The following is a 21678-nucleotide window of genomic DNA, read 5'->3' as shown; positions in this document are numbered from 1 at the left end:
AGATTGGGAGGCGTGATTACGTCATCACCCAAGCAGATTGGGAGGCGTGATTACGTCATCAGCCAAGCAGATTGGGAGGCGTGATTACGTCATCAGCCAAGCAGATTGGGAGGCGTGATTACGTCATCAGCGGACGGCTCACTTCGGCGACGTGTGACGTAAAGGGGGGATCGTCCGAACTCACGGCGAGCCTGCGCCCCGCGCGGTCGCTCAACGAAACGTGCGTGCGTCGTTTGAAAAGGCACGGATGGAGAGAAAACAAGCACGTGACAAACACGTGACCGTGCGTGCGTCGTTTGAAAAGGCACGGATGGAGAGAACAAACACGTGACCGTGCGTGCAGTTTCCTTTGGAATCGTTGTCAGAAGCAAGGATTGCACTTGGTGGTTTGCCTTTGCCTTCCCCGTGGTAGTCAAGGCAGGAATTTGGAATTCGGCCAAGTGGAGGTTCAAGGTCGTCCAGGTAACGACCGTTGAACGTCCGTCCGAAGGACGACGCACACACATTGATGGATGGATGACCCGGTGAAACACCAGGAAGACAGTTCGTAGCCGGGGAGGGATTCGGACCCAGGATAGACGGCTTGGAGGCAACAAGAAGTCATTTTTTTTTTAGCTCACCTGGACTTTAGTCAGGTGAGCTTATGCGATCGAGCAGTGTCCGTGGGTGAGTCAGTCAGTGAGTCCGTAAACATTTCAGTCATTACCGTTTGAAAGTTGAACCAAACACACGATTTGGATGAGCCTTGGCTACAACCTTCACATCTGGTGCCTCACGAAAGTGTATCGACCGCATCAAAATCTGCGCTCATTAAGGGGGCTTACGGGGGTCGTCGGTGGGGGGGTTACAAATACCTGGTGTACAAAATACACATACAAACACCATCACTAATACCTCGTGATTTTGGTGGTTAACCCCCAACATACGTATTTCCTCTTCTCCGAATTACACACAGAATTTCAATGAAACTTGACCACAACCTTCATCACCCGTGACGTACCAAAGTTTGTTCACGACATTAAAGAATTCAGGGTCTAAGGGGGTCTGTGGTGGTTTGAGTGACTGTTGCTCCCGATCCAGGTGAGCTTCAGGACAGGCGGTCCTATTTTCTCAAACCTGGTGAAATACGCAATATCTTAAGAGCCGCAATGCATGATGGGTACTGTAAACCCCCATTAACCCCGACTCCATTGCTTGTCCTGAAAGAGGGTTTCCCCCCTCTTTGTTAAAGTCGTTCCATTTAAACCCTTTTAATTATGTCAATCAGCCTGGAATTGTCTTCGTGGTTCGGGTGGCTGGCATGGGATCCGAGGGCCCTGAGTTCGAGCCCCGTTTTAATGTTGAATTAACACCAGGTGGGGTTGACTCAGCTTGTCATCTTTCCGAGGCTGGCGAAATGAGTACCAGTGTGCTGGTAATTGGGGCACAGCATCAGTGGCATTGTCGTGACCCAACAAAATTATAGCTACCTGGCAAGAAGAATAAGAAGAAGACCAATTTGATTTCACGTTGAATTCCAACTTTGATTTCTTTGTTAATGGACTTCTCCAATTGGGATCACGATGCTGTGTGTCATTACTAACAATGTGATGGCTGCCAAGTCTTCGACAAAGCTTGTGTTGGCGACGTGGAGATACGCAAAGCTTGTGCTCACTGTTCTTCACCTGGGAGTGAGGCATACCAGGCAGACTTCCCGGGGAGGAGACACCCACCGTCCGTGGTTCGGGTGCTTGTTGACAGCGACTAAAAACTCAGACTTGGTTTGTGAATACACAGGGTAAGTTTATAATCAACTTTGATATGACTTGTGCGGGCCCGTACGTGAAAAAAAGATTGTGACGTCATTTGTGATGTCATAGCACTGTGTCCTGTCATTGGTTTGGTAAATAAATGGCCATAACTTGGGAACCACTTGTCCGATTAATATCAAACCTTTAAAAGGCACATACTCAGGTCCCCAGCAATACACCTGGCAAGTTTCAATTAGATCGGACCAGTGGTTGTCCAGAAACAGTGGTCACATACACACACACACACACACACACACACACACACACACACACACACACACACACACACACACACACACACACACACACACACACACACACACACACACACACACACACACACACACACTGCTGGAATTATAGATATATTATATTTACTATTAATCACGTTGGGGGTGAGGAGTGGGATCTGTGAAGGCTGTATCTTATATATTGCTTGTTTGTTTCTCTGGCGCCACAACAAATCAGGGTCTTCAGGAAGTATGCAGACCTCGCAACTTTCTCACATTTTGTTGTGTTACAGCCTGAATTTAAAATGGATTAAATTTTAATTTTTAGTCACTGATCTCCACAAAATACCCCATGTGGTCAAGTATCTACGGAGGGTATCTGTGCACCCCCCCTCCCTCCCCCAGGACTCTACAAAAACCAACTTTTTACTAAACTTCCTTTTATGGTGCTATGACACATTTGAGATGTCAACAAAAAAATTTCCAGGCACTCTGGCGATATTCAACATAGCGTCCAAAATGGGTAAAATCATACAATACGGTATATAACATCTCAAAAATGTGGCAAATTGGAAAAACAATCATTGGGACTTGGTTCCTGATCATTAGTTACTAGTTTCTGATGAATGGGTTTTGTTGCCACTTTAAAAAATCCAAGATGGCGTCCAAAATGGCTGCTAAAATATGCAAAATCATAGAAAATTATATATAACTGTAATGTCCGAGGTGCAGCGAAACACGGAGAGTGAGAGCGTGGCAGTAACTCCACTTTATTGCATGCCCGGATGTACACTACTACCACCCCTAGCGGGCGAGTCATCATATACTGTATGAAACCCAACCACGTGATGCAGCACAATAACAGCCAAAAACAATGACAAAATTGTAAATTATTCATTGGAATAATGTGTTTCTCATCTTTTGTAACTAATACCTCGTGATTGGATTTTGTTGCAATGTTTAGATTCCAAGATGTCATCCAAAATGGCTGCCACAATAGGCAAAATCATAGAATATTGTATATAACAGCCTGAAACTCAGAATAATATACAGTAAATTAATGTTTGGATTCAGTGTAATATACATTCCTGATTGTTATAAACTAATAGGCCGATGTGGTGATTTATGTTTTGTTGCTATCCATAAAATCCAAGATGGAGTTCAAAATAGTTTTAAAAATGGTAAAATCATTGTAAATATCAAATGTCAGCTTCAAATAATCATTAATGTAATAATAATGGAGAGACAGAACCATCGAATATTCATCTTGTAATTCTTATCAAGGATGTTTGTTATTGTTATCGTACTTGGAATTGAAGATGGCGGACAATTTGAAAGCCAGAAAACACACACCCCCACACACACACCCACACAAACACACTCCTCTACACACCCCGATGCACTTTGAATATTTAAATACACTCAATAAATTGTGTACTAATCTTTTTAGGTGTATTTTTTTCTCTATCCAGGTTAGATTAGTTAGCTTAGCAAGACCGGAGCTAGTCAAGATCAAGATCACAATTCAAGATGTCAGACAAGCAAGAAATAGTTTAATGTAATTGTCAAAAGAAAATTATTGAAATGGAAAGAAAACGCAAACGGGAACATTGTGTCATTCATATGTCTGGAATAAATCATGGATCGTTCACATATTTTTCAGACTTGATGAATCCAAATGATAGATTGGCACTTCTCAAAAATATACGGGATCGTCGCTAAGCTGAACCACCAGGTTCTTCATATCGAATGACAGATATCTGTCAGGGCATTCCTGATGAGATCCAGGAGAACGAGGGCTATCACCGAGGATGTTACCAAAGATTTACCATGAACATACATAGGTTAACAGCTAGTAAACCATCTAACGATCCTGAAGTTCCTGGACCATCTACCAGCCAGGAAGGAAGGGTAAAGCGCAAGAAAGCATCAGAAAAGATCATTTTTGAACCTGATTGTATTTTCTGCAATACTGAAGGCCGAATCCATGTGAAAAAGGCAGGCATCGACACAAAGGAAGGCACCTCTTCATTTGAGCGTGATGGATGGCAGAAAGTACTGCAAATAGCAGAAGAGAACAATCACGAGTGGCTCTTAAGGCGAATCCGAGGATTTGATTTGTTTGCAGCAGAGGCCCAATACCACCCAAAATGCAAAAATCAGTACACAGCCAATAATCAGAAACTAGTAACTAATAATCAGGAACCAAGTCCCAAAGATTATTTTTCCAATTTGCCACATTTTTTAGATGTTATATACGATATTCTATGATTTTACCCATTTTGGTGGCCATTTTGGATGCCATCTTGAATATCACAAGAGTGCCGGGAATTTTTTTTGTTAACATCTCAAATGTGTAATCGGACCAGAAAAGGAAGCAAAAAAAAGTTGGTTTGGTAGAGTCCTGGGAGGGGGGGGGTGGGGTGCATGGATACAGACTCTTGGCCGTCTGACTCTTCCTAGAGCAACCCGGCAAGAAGAACCTTGGTCAGCGAGGTGACCAAGAACCTCATGACCACTCTGGCAGAACTACAGAGTTTCTTGACTGAGATGGGGGGCACCTGCTGGAAGGACAACAATCTCTGCAGCACTTCACAAGTCTTGGCTTTATGGGAGAGTGGCCAGACAGAAGCCACTCCTGAGAAAAAGGCACATGACAGCACGCTTGGAATTTGTAACAAGGCACGTGAAAGACTGAGCATGAGATAAAAGATTCTGTGGTCTGATGAGATGAAAACTGAACTCTTTGGCCTGAATGCAAAACGTTATGTTTGGCGAAAAACGAGCACGGTTCATCACCCATCAAACATCATCCCTACCGGTAAGCATGGTCGTAGCAACATCATGCTAAGGGCATGATTTTCAGTGGGAGGGAATGGGAGACTTGTAAAGTTAGAGAGAACAATGAATGGAACCAAATACAGGCAAATCCTTGAGGAAAACTTGCTTGAGAGTGAAAAAAACCTGAGACTACGATGAAGATTTACATTCCAACAGGACAATGACCCCAATAATACAGCCATAGCAACACTGGAATGGCTTCATAACAAGAATGTGAAAGTCCTTGAGTGGCCCAGCCAAAGCCCAGACTTGAATCCCATTGAGAATGTGTGGAAAGACTTGAAGATTGCTGTTTACCAACACTCCCCATTCAACTTGAGGAAATCTGAAATGGGTGAAAATCCCCAAATGCACATGCACAAAGCTGATACAGACATACACAAGAAGACTGAAACCTGTAATTGCTGCCAAAGGTGCTTCCACAAAGTATTGACTCAGTGGCTGAGTACTTCTTATATTAGACACCAGCAAATACCAGCCGTTGCTTCGCTGATGGTAATACTAAATGGGGGAGGAAGAAAAAGAGGGGGGGTGAGAAGGAGAGAGAGGGTGGGGGGGGAGAAAGTGGGGAAAGTGAAGAGGTAGAGGGGAAAGGAGAGAGGAGGGTGGGGGAGAGAGGAGGGTGGGGGAAGGGAAGACAGTGAGAGGTGAGAGCAAGGGAAGGCAGACGTGCGGTGGAGTGTTAATTACGATTCATAGTCTCATCAAAATGATTCTGCATCGAATAACAGTGAAGATGGAAACAAAATAATGTATGAAATACATTTTCTACCGATCATAGTATAAGTACCACCCAGAGCCAAACTCCAGTCCGGAGACAAACTCCCATCAAGACGTAAATAGTGCCTGGACACGTCTGGAGGCAAGCTGTCAAGAGACACCGCCCGGACACGTCCGGAGACAAACACCACCCAGATGCGTCCGGAGACAAACACCGCCCGGACGCAAACACTGCCTGGACACAAACACCGCCCCAACATGTCTGGACACAAACTCCACCCCGACGTTTTCGGAGACAAACATTGCCCAGATGCGTCCAGAGACGATCACCGCCCAGACGCGTCCAGAGCCAAGCTGGCCGGACACAAATACCGCTCGGACACGTCCAGAGACAAACCATGCCCAGAGATAAACACCGTCTAGACATAACCACCATCCTGATATGTCCACAGACAGAGAGGGGAGGGAGAGTGAGAGAGGAGATGTGGGAGGAAGGTACTGCACTGTATGGGGAGGGGTTAGATCAAGGATGGGACAGGAAGGACAGAGAGAGACAGAGAGAGACAGAGACAGAGACAGAGACAGAGACAGAGACAGAGACAGAGACAGAGACAGAGAGAGAGAGAGAGAGAGAGAGAGAGAGAGAGAGAGAGAGAGAGAGAGAGACAGAGAGACAGAGAGACAGAGAGACAGAGAGACAGAGAGACAGAGAGACAGAGAGACAGAGAGACAGAGAGAAGGAGAGAAGGAGAGAAGGAGAGAGAGAGAGGTAGATGTGTAGATGTGTCCGGCGGTGTCTCCTGACAACTTGCCTCCAGACGTGTCTGGGCGGTATTTATGTCTGGATGGGAGTTTGTCTCCGGACTGGAGTTTGGCTCTGGGTGGTATTTATAGGATGATCGGTAGAAAATGTATTTCATACATTATTTTGTTTCCATCTTCACTGTTATTCGATGAAGAATCATTTTGATGAGAGAGGGAGAGGGAGATGGAGGTTGGGGAGTTAACCAAAATAATGTTATGCTTCATGAACACACACACACATACACACACACACACACACACACACACACACACACACACACACACACACACACACACACACACACATACACACACACACACACACACACACACACACACCCTTGTATTCGCATCGATTTCTGTGTTTCATTACCTCCACCACTGAAAGTGAAGGAGGTTATGTTTTCACCCCTTTCGGTTTGTTTGTTTGTTTGTGTGCAGGATATCTCAAAAAGTTGTGAACGGATTCAGATGAAACTTGGTGGAGATGTTGGGTGTGTGATAAGGAAGAATTGATTTAATTTTGCTGAAGATCCCAATCCAGATATGATGATTATTTAATTTTTAAAGCGATTATTGACCATATGCCTGGTGTTGGCTTAATGATTAGGGTGGCTGGCTTTGGATCCTAGGGTCCTGAGTTCAAATTCCGCTCAGCTGTTGAATTAACACCAGGTGGGGTTTACTCGGCCTGTCATCCTTCCGAGGTCGGCAAAATGAGTTCTAGCATGCTGGTATTCTGTGTCGGAGTGGCGACCCATCCAGGATTGTGCCCAATAGCCAAGGAGACTGCTTAAGTAGCACCAACGCTCTGCACAGAGTATGGTCCCAATCTCCTCCTCGTCCTCTTCATCATTGAGAGATTGGGCTAAACTGATAGCACGATATCTCAAAAAGTTGTAGACGGATTTGGATAAAACTCGGACACTTGGGTGTGGCAAGGACAAATTAATTCCATTTTGGTGAAGATCCGAATCCGGATACGAGAATTATTTAACTTTAAAGTGATTCTTCACCATTGAGAGATAGGGCCAAAACGATAGTGCTGTATAGCATGATATTTCAAACATGTATTGGGCCCGATATGTTCTCGTGGATCAGGCATTACGTGGCTGAGGTATGCGCTCTACCGAGTGCCCTCCTAATTTTCAATAAATTCATAAACCTTTCTAAAAACATTTTTATTTTGTCATTATAGGGTATTTTGTTTAGATCAGTGACAATAAAAAAAATAATCCATTATAAATTCAGGTTGTAACAACAAAATGTGACAAATGTCGAGAGGTGTGAATATTTTCTGAAAGCACTTCATACCAGATTTTTGCATCTATTGAGGTGTGTGTGCGTGTGTGCGTGTGTGCGTGCGTGCGTGCGTGCGTGCGTGCGTCCAGTGCCGCTGCTTACTTGTATTAACAGGAAATGGTAGAAACTCGACACCTCTCACCCATGGATATTTATTGTATTTTCTATTTTTGAGAGTCAGATTTGCATCCAGGAACAGAACAATTATGGTTAACCACTCAAATTGCCGCTCTGTCGTTTCAATGCTGAAAATCATGTTTAAAAGACTGAATTCCAGATCTTGCCCGAGCAACTTCAATTTGAAAGTGCCCCAGTTCATAGAAACGAGTCACTGAAAACACATGCACAGCCCATGCACGAAAGGCTTAATTAGCATTCATACGTCATTTTGAAAAAAGTCCCATATTGCCAGGCTTTTTATGACGTCATTTCCCTTTATCATTCTTGCTCCCCTAACGATCGAACTCCCCTATTTACCCCACTTTGTTCTTTCCTTTCCTGCTTGCTCTTGTTCTATTCTCACACCTGCCTCCCTTTCTCTATTCCAATGCCTGTGCCCCTTTTCCCACTCCTTCCACATTCTCCCCCCTCTCCTATTTTCCTCAAAACACCCTCCTCACCCCTCCCACAACCCCCTATTTCCTCACCCTCTGCTCCCCCCTCACTTATTCACACCCACAAAAATTATAGGAAGAAAAAGAAAATACAATGAATAATAAGTTTTTATTGCATATGTAAATAGAGGTTGAAAGAAGTCTATGTGATCTGGCAAATTAAAAATTCACAAATGATGAAACTCAGATCAGGAAAGTGAGGATGGAAAATCTAAACACAGGGGCTCATTTTATCACAATACATCAGAGTGGAAACAAAATAAATAAATAAAAATATATTACAAGAGAAGTGACATTCATTATTGCACCAATTAAGGACAGGCAAAGACTGCCAGTCCAGGACAGTATCAGGTTCAACAGCAGCTCGGTCATCAAGGTCAGTTGGAAATGATCATACAAAGTTATACTCTAACCTTCTCAAATGTACAACGAGCAATGTTTACTTTTAGATGTCAAATGTAGCTCACAACTGTAGATATCGCCATTATATTACAATGTGCGAGATTAGCGGTGGCAATGAGCAGACGTCAAGGCATAGCAAACAAATGACAATTAGTGGAGGACACAATGGTTGATAGCCTGGTAAAGATGGCAAACCGGGCCTGCAAATTCAATGAAGTACTGTGTCGTGATATCCTCCCTACACAATGTCAACTGAAGCGACACCTCTCGTCCAAACTGCAATCACTGCCATACATGGTCCTCGTTAAACCACACAATATCACTCATCGGGAGCGACTGGCATCTCCAGCTCAGCAAGTTTGTGCAAAAGCAAACTGTCCAAGGTTGGCTCTTCTGTTGAAGACCGACAAATATTCGTCCAACTACTCCTTGATATCCGACTCTTGCGATGACCTCTCTTGGTCCCAAAGATAAGCGAGCGACATTTCTTTGCACGGCTTGTGAGAACAAGTCGACCTTTTTGCTCTTGAGGATCCTCAAATATAGTCTCATACTTTCTGCAGAACAAGTACAAAAGAACACAGTTATCATGACGGAAGCTGTCAAGCAAAAAAACAGAGTGGAAGATGATGCACAAAGAACGACGAGCACACCTGTTTTGAGGTGGAGTTTTGTAGTTTCTGTTCAGGTAAACATCTTCAAGAGTGAAATTTTTCTTTAATCTGCAAAATAATAAAATATATTATTGCTGGGACGGCCACCAGGTTCAAAGGGAGTAAGATCGAATAGATATTTCAATAATAAACTGGAATGTGATAGAATCGATATTTCATTAATAAACGTGAATAAAGGCTCTGTCACACCTTGACGTTTTAGCCAGCAATGGCAACGTATAAAAATGTATGTAAAACGTTGGCGTACGCTGAAGTTTTGAGGTTTTTTTTAAGTTTTGGTCGTATTCATAATGTGTTGGTCGTATGAATTAACATATTAGTAATGGGCACAGAACGTTTCGTTGTCTTATAGATAACTTATACCAATGAATGCTTAGCCTGTTGTCGGCGTTCACAACCTATGCCCAACGATAGTTTAACTTAGGCATAGCGCTGCACGTATCGCCGACGAACTCGTGGCATTCTCTGTTCAAAACCTGCCACACACCGATTTAAATCATAACCGCCTGAAAATTGGAAGTGTCAACATCGCAGTCACACCTTGACGATTTTGCCAGCATATGCTGACCTATGAAAAATGTGTCTAAAACGCTAGCACACGTCGAATATGGTATGGGTTAGTTGTGTATACGTTAGGAGCACACTGAAAAACAATGAAGTACGCTGTCATATTCCGTGGTACGTCTCGTACGTCCTGAAATTTCAAGCATGCTGAAAACTTTATGACGTACTCGACGTATGGCTCACAAGTTCCGCATACGCTGGCATAAGTTCTCGGCACGCTCCGCGATCGTTGACACACATCGGACACACGTTACTTGTAAGTTACTCATAAGTCGAAACGCGTCGAGGTAATGTTTAGCATACCCGAAACTTAATTTTTAACCTATCAGTAACGTGCTTTGAACCTATGAGTAGCTTACTTTGAACGTATGTGTAACGTATCTCAAACGCACATTGTCGTATGAAGACGAATTTGATTGACGAATCAAAAATAACGGGAATAAGACAGAAAAGATATTTCAATTATGAACTGGAATAAGATAGAATAGATATTTCAATGATAAAATGGAATAAGATAGAATAGATATTTCAAAAATAAACGGGAATAAGATAGAATAGTTATTTCAAAAATAAACGGGAATAAGATAGAATAGATATTTCAAAAATAAATGGGAATAAGATAGAATAGATATTTCAATAATAAACTGGAATAAGATAGAATAGATATTTCAAAAATAAATGGTAATAAGATACAATAGATATTTCAATAATAAAACGGGAATAAGAAAGAATATACATTTCAATAATAAACAGGAATAAGATAGAATAGATATGTCAAAAATAAACGGGAATAAGATAGAATCGATATTTCCAAAATAAACGGTAATAAGATAGAATAGATAATTCAAAAATAAATGGGAATAACATAGAATAGATATTTCAAAAATAAACGGGAATAAGGTGGTATAAGATAGAATCGATATTTCAATAATAAATGGGAATAAGATGGAATAGATATTTCAAAAATAAACAGGAATAAGATGGAATCAACATTTCAATAATAAACGGGAATAAGATAGAATAGATATTTTAATAATAAACAGGAATAAGATTGAATAGTTATTTCAAAAATAAACGGGAATAAGATAGAATAGATATTTCAAAAATAAATGGGAATAAGACAGAATAGATATTTCAATAATAAACTGGAATAAGATAGAATAGATATTTCAAAAATAAATGGTAATAAGATAGAATAGATATTTCAAAAATAAATGGGAATAAGACAGAATAGATATTTCAATAATAAACTGGAATAAGATAGAATAGATATGTCAAAAATAAACGGGAATAAGATAGAATCGATATTTCCAAAATAAACGGTAATAAGATAGAATAGATAATACAAAAATAAATGGGAATAAGATAGAATAGATATTTCAAAAATAAACGGGAATAAGGTGGTATAAGATAGAATCGATATTTCAATAATAAATGGGAATAAGATGGAATAGATATTTCAAAAATAAACAGGAATAAGATGGAATCAACATTTCAATAATAAACAGGAATAAGATAGAATAGATATTTTAATAATAAACAGGAAAAAGATTGAATAGTTATTTCAAAAATAAACGGGAATAAGATAGAATAGATATTTCAATAATAAACTGGAATAAGATAGAATAGATATTTCAAAAATAAATGGTAATAAGATAGAATAGATATTTCAATAATAAACGGGAATAAGATAGAATAGATATTTCAAAAATAAACAGGAATAAGGTAGAATATACATTTCAATAATAAACAGGAATAAGATAGAATAGATATGTCAAAAATAAACGGGAATAAGATAGAATCGATATTTCCAAAATAAACGGTAATAAGATAGAATAGATAATTCAAAAATAAATGGGAATAAGATAGAATAGATATTTCAAAAATAAACGGGAATAAGGTGGTATAAGATAGAATCGATATTTCAATAATAAATGGGAATAAGATGGAATAGATATTTCAAAAATAAACAGGAATAAGATGGAATCAACATTTCAGTAATAAACGGGAATAAGATAGAATAGATATTTTAATAATAAACAGGAATAAGATTGAATATATTGTGACGTCCACGGGACTTGAACAGTCCCGCCAACGAAGAATGAGCCGAAACTATGGAGGCGGTTTATTTTTTTATAACCCAAAGATGGCGGTTTTAATCGCTCTACCGCAAACGGGACGAGGAAGGTGGCACGAGTCGCTTTTCACTGAGTTAATAACGTTTATTTCTCCAACCAGAAATAATAAGACTTGGCAAGAGGAGGGATCCGGGGCGATTCGACGGGATGGTGGTGTGGGTTCGGGCGTGGGGAAAACACAAACATTTCCAATGGATATACAAATCTCAAACCCTATAAGGAGCCAGGCGCACACACACACACACACACACACACACACACACACACACACACACACACACACACACACACACACACACACACACACACACACACACACACACACACACACACACACACACACACACACACACACACACACACACACAACGTAGCTGGTCCTGGTGGTCAGGCTGGCCCGTGGTGTAGACTCAACAGTCCCTGGATTGGCGTCGGACGAGCTGGCGTTGCGCTCGTCAGGGGCAGGAGACACCGTGGTGCTGTCGACCTCCTGGTGTCGGCGCAAGTCTGCTCACAGCCGCCAGGGAGCCAGTTCTGGCGCCAAGTTGCAAGCAGGAGAGGGAGGCAGGTCCGCCCGCCGTTCGACCCCGTACCCCGAGCCAGCAGAACCGCAGAGCCAACCGAGCTGAGGCACGAGGCACAGCGAGGCCACGAGACACGATCAATTCAGGATCGAATCAGCGCAACAAAACAGCACGCTCCCAGCACAACAGCCTCCACCAAAACGGGTTTTTCTTTACCGATCTTCTTCCTCCCACCCCTTTTCCCGGAACAGAACCTTTTTATCCTCGAGTCCTCGTCACTTCCAATCGAGCCGTTTTATTGGCCCTCCGCCGTGGCCTTCCGCCAATCGTGATCACGGGGCGGAGCCATCCGCAGCACTGTCCTGTGACGTCACGGCAAGCCTCCAGGGAATACTAACAGGGTTTACGCAGACACACTTACCTTATCCCGTCTCCCTATCTAATTACGTGACAATTATCATTTCCCCCTTAAAGAAATGGACATTTACTAGACAACTTATCACCACTGAATAGCTACTTATTACATCGAGATCCTGGTAAACTCGAACAGCATGGCATACCTAATTAAACATCCTAATTACCCTTTGAATGCATACCCCCCTCAAACGTAACAAGATATTTCAATAATAAAGGGGAATAAGATGGAATCGATATTTCAATAATAAACGGGAATAAAACAGAATAGATATTTCAAAAATAAATGGGAATAAGACAGAATAGATATTTCAAAAATAAATGGGTATAAGAGAGAATAGATATTTCAAAAATAAACGGGAATAAGATCGAATATAAATTTCAATAATAAACTGGAATAAGATAGAATAGATATTTCAATAATAAATGGGATAATATGGAATAGATATTTCAATAACAAACGGGAATAAAATAGAATCAATATTTCAGAAAAGAAACGGGAATAACACGAATAGATATTTCAATAATAAACTGGAATAAGATAGAATCGGTATTTCAAAAATAAATGGTAATAAGATAGAATAGATATTTCAATAATAAACGGGAATAAGATAGAACAGATATTTCAAAAATAAACGGGAATAAGACAGAATAGATATTTCAAAAATAAAGGGGAATAACGTAGAACAGATATTTCAATAATAAACGGGAAAAAGATAGAATAGATATTTCAATAATAAACGGGAATAAGATAAAATATATATTTCAAAAATAAATGGAAATAAGATAGAATAGATATTTCAAAAATAAACGGGAATAACATAGAATAGATATTTCAAAGATAAGCTGGAATAAGATAGAATAGATATATCAATAATAAATGGGAATAAGATAAAATATATATTTCAAAAATAAATGGAAATAAGATAGAATAGATATTTCAAAAATAAACGGGAATAACATAGAATAGATATTTCAAAAGATAAGCTGGAATAAGATAGAATAGATATATCAATGATAAGCTGGAATAAGATAGAATAGATATTTCAATAATAAAATGCAATAAGATAGAATAGATATTTCAAAAATAAACGGGAATAAGATAGAATAGATATTTCAATAATAAACTGGAATAAGATAGAATAGATATTTCAATAATAAACGGGAATAAGCAAGAATAGATATTTCAAAAATAAACAGAATAAGATAGAATATATATTTCAATAATAAACTGGAATAAGATAGAATAGATATTTCAAAAATAAACGGGAATAAGATGGAATAGATATTTTAATAATAAAAGGGAATTAGATTGAACAGGTATTTCAATCATAAACGGGAATAAGATAGAATAGTTGTTTCAAAAATAAACGGGAATAAGACAGAATAGATATTTCAATAATTAACTGGAATAAGATAGAATAGATATTTCAATAATAAACGGGAATAAGATAGAATAGATATTTCAATAGTAAACTGGAATAAGATAGAATAGATATTTCAATAATAAAATGGAATAAGATAGAATCAATATTTCAAAAATAAACGGGAATAAGCAAGAATAGATATTTCAAAAATAAACAGAATAAGATAGAATACATATTTCAATAATAAACTGGAATAAGATAGAATAGATATTTCAAAAATAAACGGGAATAAGACAGAATAGATATTTTAATAATAAGCGGGAATAAGATTGAATAGGTATTTCAATTATAAACGGGAATAAGATAGAATAGATATTTCAAAAATAAACGGGAATAAGATAGAATATATATTTCAATAATAAACAGGAATTAGATAGAATAGATATTTCAAAAATAAACGGGAATAAGATAGAATCGATATTTCAAAAATAAATGGGAATAAGATAGAATAGATATTTAAAAAATAAAGGGGAATAACATAGAATTGATATTTCAATAATAAACGGGAATAAGACAGAATAGATATTTCAAAAATAAATGGGGATAAGATAGAATACATATTTCAAAAATAAACGGGAATAAGATAGAATAGATATTTCACTAATAAACGGGAATAAGATAAAATAGATATTTTAATAATAAACGGGAATAACATTGAATAGATATTTCAATAATAAACGGGAATAAGATGGAATCAATATTTCAATAATAAACGGGAACAAGTCTGAAGACGACAATGGTTCACGAGCGGTATTTGACGATGTATATTATTTCAGAAGTCAAGGATGAGACAATGTGATAATTTTTGACCCAGTTATTGGTTCACGAAAAAAATATAAGTGACCACTATATTCGTTATTGTTGTGTGTCTCTCTGTCCCGAGCAAAGCTCCGTGGGTTTTGATCCGATCCTGATGAAATTTTGGTGTGAGGTTTATATCATGATCTCGTGTTTTCCTGAAAATGGGCATGGTCCGCCCATTATGGGCGGAGCCACGCCCAAAAAAACATGTTTTTAGGGGGTAGCCGATTTCAATTTGCATCTTCTCCGAGGGGTTTTGTCGAATCTGACAGGGGTTTCGGTATTTGGTTAGCCCAATGGCACCTGCATAGCCCCACTGAGCTCGATTTTTCATTTTCGTCCCAAGGTCAAGGTCACAAGGTCACGAACTTTGAAAATTGTGATTTTGACATTAAAAAATTCTTCTCCGAGGGGTTTGTCGAATCTGGCAGGGGTTTCGGTATTTGGTTAGCCTAATGGCACCTGCATAGCCCCACAGAGCTCGATTTTTCATTTTCGTCCCAAGGTCAAGGCCACAAGGTCACAAACTTAGAAAATTGCGAATTGTGTGTTTTAGGGGGTAACCGATTTCAATTTGCATCTTCTCCTAAGGGGTTTGTCGAATCTGGCAGGGGTCTCGGTATTTGGTTATCCCAATGGCACCTTCATAGCCCCACGGAGTTCGATTTTTCATTTTAGTCCCAAGGTCAAGGTCACAAGGTCATGAACTTAGAAAATTGTGATTTTGACATAAAAATCCATCTTCTCCGAGGGGATTTTCGAATCTGGCAGGGGTTTTGGTATTTGGTAAGCCCAATGGCACCTTCACAGCCCCACGGAGCTCGATTTTTCATTTTAGTCCCAAGGTCAAGGTCACAAGGTCATGAACTTAGAAAATTTCGAATTTTGACAGAAAAATCAGACGACCGCCCAAACTTTGAGAGCTTGGATGACAATATTTTTTATACATAATCTTGAGGTCATTCCCCACCTAAAGACTTTTTTTTTTTTTTTTTTGTATACCTTGGTCGAGGCTCGTATGAGAGCAAACACACAACTCACATCAAGGAGGCATGAGACAAGAGGGGCGGGAGTGGAAGGGACAAAACAGTGGGGACCAGACACATTAGGTGAACTGTGGAAGGGAGAGGGATGGGGATGGGACGGGGAACATGGCGAAGAGAAGATGGACATTTCAGGGACTTTCAGGAAGGAAAGCAGGAGAAATGAAGGAAGTGGGCTTGGGTGGATTATCGGGGGTAGAAAAGATCGAGGATTTGGATGGGGGAAGATAAGAGGTGGTGGTGAACAGCTGTTTTGAAAGCCTGGAGGGAAGAATGGGAAAGAATAGAGTGAGGAAGTTTATTCCAAAGGCGGGAAAAAAGAGGAATGAAAGAGTGAAGATGAGCAGTGAGTCGTGATTTTGGTAGTTTTACCAGAAGGGGGTTGTTGGCGGACCTTGAGCGCCCTGTGGAAATGTGGTGGGGACAAATCGCAGAGAGAGCAGGGGGGGCAAGGCTGGAGAGGAGTCGGTAGAAGACAGAAAGACCACCGACCAACCTGCGGTGATTGAGTGAGAGGCCCAAAGACTCAGCTTCATTGCGGGAGATGCCGATGATCTTAAATGCCCTGGTTTCGACAGCGTTAAGCCGAGAAAGGTGGGAGGCAGGAGCACCAGCCCAGAGGGGAGAACAGTACTCCATCAGGCTACGGACAAAAGCTTTGTAAGTGGTCAGGAGCTCAAGAGGGCCGAGAAAGGACTTAGCACGACGGAGGATTCCCAGTCGGCGACTGGCTTTTGAGGCGAGGTTGGAAATGTGACTTTCCCAGGAAAGGTCATGGCAGATAGTGAGACCTAGAAGCTTGAAAGAAAAGACTTCTTCTAGAGGATTGTTGAGAAAGTGGATGGGGGGGTTTGTAAACGGTCCTTTCGAAGAGACATAGTAAAGACTTCAAACCATTTTGCTCTATCTCGAACACCTTGCCCGTGGCGCCCCCTTCAAGTTTGTTTTTACGCCGATTTCATCAAAGTATGGATAATCCGAGGAGTATGAAATGCCATATAGCCGATATGACGTTATATTGTTCCTGGAATGTTCCAGAGGAAGTTTTGCACCAAAGGTGATAATCCTTGACCTTTGACCTTTAAAGTTCACAAAGGTCAAATTTTCAAAGTTGTGGGAATCAAACCGGGTTTTCGACCTTCTTTGACGAACTAACTTCATTAAGCTATAGCACGTATCCTGCTTCCTTATTTCAATGTCCACAACATTGTTTTGGGACCTTTAAAGGTTATGCAAAGGTCAAATTTTTAAAGTTGTTGAACGAAACCTGGTTTTCGACATTTTGCAGCTAATAACCTGTCACTCGTACCACATCATGTTGATGATTTTTTATAACTTGGTCAAACATTATCACATTGTCTCATCCTTGACTTCTGAAACAATTTACATCGTCAAATACCGCTCGTGAACCATCGTAGTCTTCAGACTTGTAATTAATTATAGTGGCTTTCAATCAACACCTCAGAACAGATCACCATATTCATATTCATGGTGAGAGCAGACCGACGAACCAATTGGTGATTGTTCTTGTTCATCATTTGTGTTGATAAGCCTGGTGTTGGCTTAGTGGTTAGGGTGGTGGCTTGGGATCCCAGGGTCCTGAGTTCAAGCCCCGTTGGCTGCTGAATTAACACCAGGGGGTTGACTCAACCTGTCATCCTTCCAAGGTCGGCGAAATGAGTACCAGTGTACTGGTCCCGGTGTATGCCCTGGTTAGAATAGGTGTACCATATCCCTTTGTGTCGTAAGAGGTGACCAGGGTTGGCGTCAGTAAGGGCATCTGGCCATAAAACATTGCCTCAAGAAAAAGCCCAACCCCTGCACAGCAGGGAAAAATGGCTGTAAAAACGGTCATTTTTTATCATTTGTGTTGATGCGACCACTTTGGTCACTGGCTTGAGAGGGTCAGGTCAGGTATGGGAGCATGTGCCAGAACTGCGCGTCGCTGCGTCCACTTTCTGCCGGTACTCCAGGAGCCTCCGTCTGGCCATCCCCCAGGCAGATGCCAGGCCCATCCCCATCTCCTTGAGATGATGGTCAACCTGCTGCAACCACGAGGCACGTGGTCGGCCCACTGGTCTCCTCCACTCATGAGACTCCCTCGCTGAGAGAATCTGGTGAGCAGGATCAGTGTCAGGAAAACGAGCCACATGTCCAGCCACAACTGACGCTCACGGACTATGCAGAAAACAAATCTCATCCGAGTCTCTCTCAGCAACCGCTCGTTGGACACAAAATCCGACCAGCGATAGCCAAGGATTCTCCGAAGAGACCTGGTACCAAAGGAATTCAGTCTCCATCTCAGATCCTTCGTCAGAGTCCAAGTCTTGCATCCATAGAGCAAGACTGGAAGTACCAAGGACCTGAAGACTCGGACTTTCATCCTCCCGCACAAGTACTGGCTGCACCACACCCCATGATCCAGTGAATCCATGACTCCCCAGGCCCCACCCAGACGTCTATTGACCTCTGACTCACAACCAGCAGAGACATGAATATCACTGCCAAGGTAAGTGAATCTCTCCACGACCTCAACATCCTCACCACAAACAGACACGGACAGGACAGCAGCATCCAACATGTCACCGAAAGCCTGGATCTTAGTTTTGACCCAAGAAACCCGTAATCCCAGCGGCTCCGACTCCTCATTCAGCACCTCGAGGGCCCCCAAAAGGATATCTAAAGTCTCCGCAAAGATGACTGCATCATCTGCAAAATCAAGGTCCGAGATCTTGACATTCCCAAACGATGCACCGCAGCTTGATCTCTGACATCCTCCCGAAAATGCAGTCCATACAAGTGCTGAAAAGTGTGGGGGCCAGTACACACCCCTGACGAACTCCAGTAACAACTGGAAATAAGTCAGAGATGGTACCACCACACTTCACAGCACTCTCAGTACCAGAGTAGAGTTCAGACATCAGATCGATCAGTTTTGGTGGCACCCCATGAAGACCAAGAATCCTCCAGAGGACATACCGATTCACTGAATCGAACGCTTTACAGAGATCAACATAGGCTGCAAGCAGCCCCTGCCGAAACTCTCGTCTGCGTTTGGTGAGGACACGAAGAGCAAGGATACGGTCAATCCTTGACCTCTTTGGTGTAAAGCCTGACTGCTCTGGACGCTGGTGCTCAAGCAGATGGTGGCGAACCCGATCAAGAATTATTTGAGTAAAGACCTTGCCCGGCACTGAGAGCAGTGTCACCCCGCGGTAGTTGTTGCAGTCTTGGTGATCACCCTTCACTTTCCAGAGAGGGACAACAAGGCCCCTCTTCCAATCAGTTGGGATGATGCCTGTGTTCCAGGCAGAGCACAAAACTGCCTGCAACGACACGAGTGCAGCATTTCCACCAGCCTTGAGAAGTTCAGCATGGATGCCACAGATCCCTGGAGCTTTGCCCCGTTTCAACTGGTTCACCGCAGCCCGTGTTTCCACAAGCGTAGGTGGACCACAGTTGATTCGAGGGTCAGCAACAGGGATTGTAACACCCTTGACGTCCAACTCAACAGCTGGGGGATCAGCCTGGTATAACCGCTCAAAGTAACCGGCCCAGCGGGCCTTCACTTCAGACTCCTCTGTCAAGAGCCTACCACTCTCTGCTCTAACTGCAGTGCTCCGAGCAATGGGCTTGGATGAACGCAATGCGCGAATTCCCCTGTAAGCGGGACGAGAATCACCTGTCCACAGGTGATGCTCTACCCCTCACAGATTCCTCGCACATAGGCATCCTTGTCCACCCTCAGTGCACGTACAGTTTTACGCCTCAGCTCCCTGAACAGCTCAGCTCTGCCATTCAGCCTGGCCCTGCGACTCTGGTCAATGGTATCCAGTGTCCCTTGAGAGACAAAATTCTTCTTTGCCCTGCGGTGAGTTCCAAGACATCCACCGGCAACATCAAGGACGGTGGTCTTGAAGGCACTCCACAACTCTTCAGGACCCCCCAAAGCATCCAGACCCCCCAAGTGTCCACTCAGCCTGTTCGCAAACTCCTCAGCTACTCTCTCATCCCTGAGCTTGCCAACATCCAGCCTAGGCTGGGATGGTACCATTCTCCAGGATTTAAGGTGTAGCTTTGGAGTTGCTACAACAAGCCTGTGGTCAGTATTGAGGAACTGAGCACTCAGGTAGACCCTGCAGTTCTGGATCATCCTCCTATGACCGTCAATGAGGACATGGTCAATCTCCTTTGCCACACCGCCAGCGTTGGAATACCAAGTCCAGTGATGAGCTTGTGGGCGCTGAAACCATGAATCAGCCACCCTAAGTCCATGACTTCTTGCAAAGTCAAGGAACTTCGTGCTATTCTGGTTCATAGTTCCTGACCCATGGGGACCAACACACACCTCATAACTATCCCTATCAGTTCCAGTCGATGCATTGAAATCCCCCAAGACTAGAAGTGTATCTCGTCTGGGGCACTGATCAACCACAGACTCGAGCGTGGCGTAGAATGCATCCTTTACGGTGAGATCACTCGCCTCAGTCGGAGTATAAACAGAGACCAGGGAAATGACACCTAAGGAGTGACGAATCCTTAATCTCATAATACGCTCGTTGACCGGTGTTACCTCAATTATCATTGGGGACAGCTTATTGGACACAGCTACAGCAACTCCTTGGGTATGGTAACCATCAGAGCGACCAGACCAATAGTAGGTGTAACCACCCACCATTATCTCACCGCAATCCGGTCTCCGAACCTCAGAGAGTGCTGCAATCCCGATGTCCAAACGCTTGAGCTCAGATGATAACAGAGACAGGTGATCATCCTCTCTTAGGGATAGGACATTCCAGGCACCCACCCGAAGGGACCGCCTCAGGTTAACCCAAGGAGACCGCCGTCTGGTGGACGACACCTCAGCACCACTCCGACACACTCTCCCGCAATCTGACCCAGGGATGTTACCCCGTGGTTTCCCTCCTATCATCAAAGATTGGGGGTCCCGAAGGCTTTGCCCCAATCCCGTCATCCGGTGAGCTGCCCTGCGAAGGGAAGCTGCATAGGAGGTACTCCCACGGAGTTGGTTTACAGATTTTTTTTGCGTTTTTGTGTTTTGCGGAATGAAGGGTTTTACGGTGGCCGGAGTGCAAATCCTGCCACCACCCTCCTCATGAAAAAGTAACCCAATTGCAGGAGGACGTCCGCAGACACAGTTGGGCACTAGATATGGATGGCCGTTGGCTCACAAGGAGGCTCCTCCGCCCTTTGACAGGTTTTGTTTTTAATCCTGCTGGATGTCCATATCCAAACATCCTCCTCACCAGAAAACCTGGTGTGGGAGACGGTTTTGTCGCCGACAACCCGACCATGGAACAGGTTAGTGCAGGTTTACATGGTACCTGTAGCAGGTCACAGATCTAACCTGACCTAACTCCAGAAATGAG

The 21678-nt window shown here is 42.3% G+C and overlaps 1 protein-coding gene across 7 annotated transcripts in view; it reads right to left on the bottom strand.

Moving 5' to 3' along the window:
* Nucleotides 1–8391: 8391 nt before the first annotated feature.
* Nucleotides 8392–21678, bottom strand: part of LOC147025713 (uncharacterized) — an 86812-nt gene continuing 73525 nt past the window's right edge. For all 7 annotated transcript variants that reach the window (XM_085880392.1, XM_085880396.1, XM_085880394.1 and 4 more), the window contains 2 exons: nt 9357–9425; nt 8392–9260 (listed from right to left, as the gene is read on the bottom strand). In XM_085880392.1, the coding sequence (XP_085736518.1) occupies nt 9023–9260; nt 9357–9425 (307 nt within the window). In that variant the 3' untranslated portion in view covers nt 8392–9022. The remainder of the gene's footprint in view (nt 9261–9356; nt 9426–21678) is intronic.

The sequence above is a fragment of the Eptatretus burgeri genome, chromosome 5, assembly GCF_056783735.1.
Source record: "Eptatretus burgeri isolate ZD-2024b chromosome 5, Ebu_testis_v1, whole genome shotgun sequence".
Lineage (NCBI taxonomy): Eukaryota > Metazoa > Chordata > Myxini > Myxiniformes > Myxinidae > Eptatretus > Eptatretus burgeri.
The sequence above is the reverse complement of the archived record's forward strand: the minus strand, read 5'-3'. Positions and strand labels throughout refer to the sequence as shown.